General features: G+C 41.7%; 1 protein-coding gene across 1 annotated transcript in view; it reads right to left on the reverse strand.

Annotated features, from left to right (window-relative positions):
- The window catches only part of pard3ba (par-3 family cell polarity regulator beta a), a gene marked incomplete in the record, with an annotated part of 136,360 nt that extends 135,445 nt beyond the window's left edge, over positions 1-915 (reverse strand). The window contains 1 exon segment of the mRNA XM_035678052.1: positions 790-915. Coding sequence (XP_035533945.1) covers positions 790-915 — 126 coding nt within the window.
- Between the last annotated feature and the right edge of the window lie 243 nt (positions 916-1,158).

Genomic DNA, 1,158 nt, shown 5'->3' on the forward strand with positions numbered 1-1,158 from the left:
ATATATAAATTCATTAAGGACAGGAGAATAGCTACAACAGCCAATGATTTCTGTGTTGGCGTTTAAGTCTGGTTCAAATGTCCACCTTTAACTGGTCACACTCTAATTAATTAGAGCAAACACCACAAGTGGGGCAATCCTAATGTCACCAAAACATACACATTTATGAAAGTCTTTGTTAATTGCCGATGAAAAAACAAAAAGGCTCCATGAACATAAAATGCCACGAAGTCCTGAAGGGGCTAATTAGCTGTCACTGTAGTGCAACGGTGGACGCACACACACACACACAGTGCCGACACATGCAAACTGTGGGACATAAACAGAAACACAAACTTCTTCATGAGATACAATAGCTACATTTATGGAACAATGCTCGCAAACGCTGTCAGAGGGGTGACAGGCCAAATATAGAAAAGTTGTGTGTACATTAACTGACAATGGCCTCATAGCAAAGCTTCTTTCTGGGGACGTTTGGCGTCTGTTTTTCTTGAATTTATATTATTTTAATGGTGGGACGGGATCGGGTTGTTGTGAAAGCATATACAAATGTCAAGTATCAAAAAATGTTGCTATACTTTTTACACTGGAGGTATCTGTCCCTTTAATATAGGGCTATGGTGCAAATATCACATGTAAATATGTATAGGTATTTGCTCTAACAGCTAAAATGTAATGTAATATATCCTCAGACCTTTCTCCCTTTATGTTGACCTATGTTTAAAGACTTAAGCCACTGTTTGTTTAGCATCTACAGTAGGAACAGATGTACACGGGGTTAATTTGTACAGAAGAATGTGAACCTGAAGTCAGGGAGGACAGGAACCTTTCCAGTTTTGCTGGTCTGTGGGAAACGGCGGTGGCGGTGGTGGTGGTGGTGGTGGGCGCATTCCAGGCCGGTTTCACTGTCGCCATGAAGACAGAGGTCAAAGTGAACACTCCCCGCAGGGCAGGAACTACACAGAGCCTGATGCTTCAGCCGCTGACAACACTAAAACTAAGCTTCAGTCTGAAATCTGTGTGCTATTTACACATCAGAATAAACAGAGAAGTACTGGAACAATAGCATCTTCCCCTTTTTGTGACCCAGTATACACACAGTCTATTGTGGCCATGCTGTGCAGTTCTCCAAAAGAAAATGCATCGGTGAACAATTTA

Source organism: Morone saxatilis, unplaced genomic scaffold (genome assembly GCF_004916995.1).
Source record: "Morone saxatilis isolate NCDOM2014 unplaced genomic scaffold, NCSU_SB_2.0 Contig6, whole genome shotgun sequence".
In the NCBI taxonomy this organism is placed as follows: domain Eukaryota; kingdom Metazoa; phylum Chordata; class Actinopteri; family Moronidae; genus Morone; species Morone saxatilis.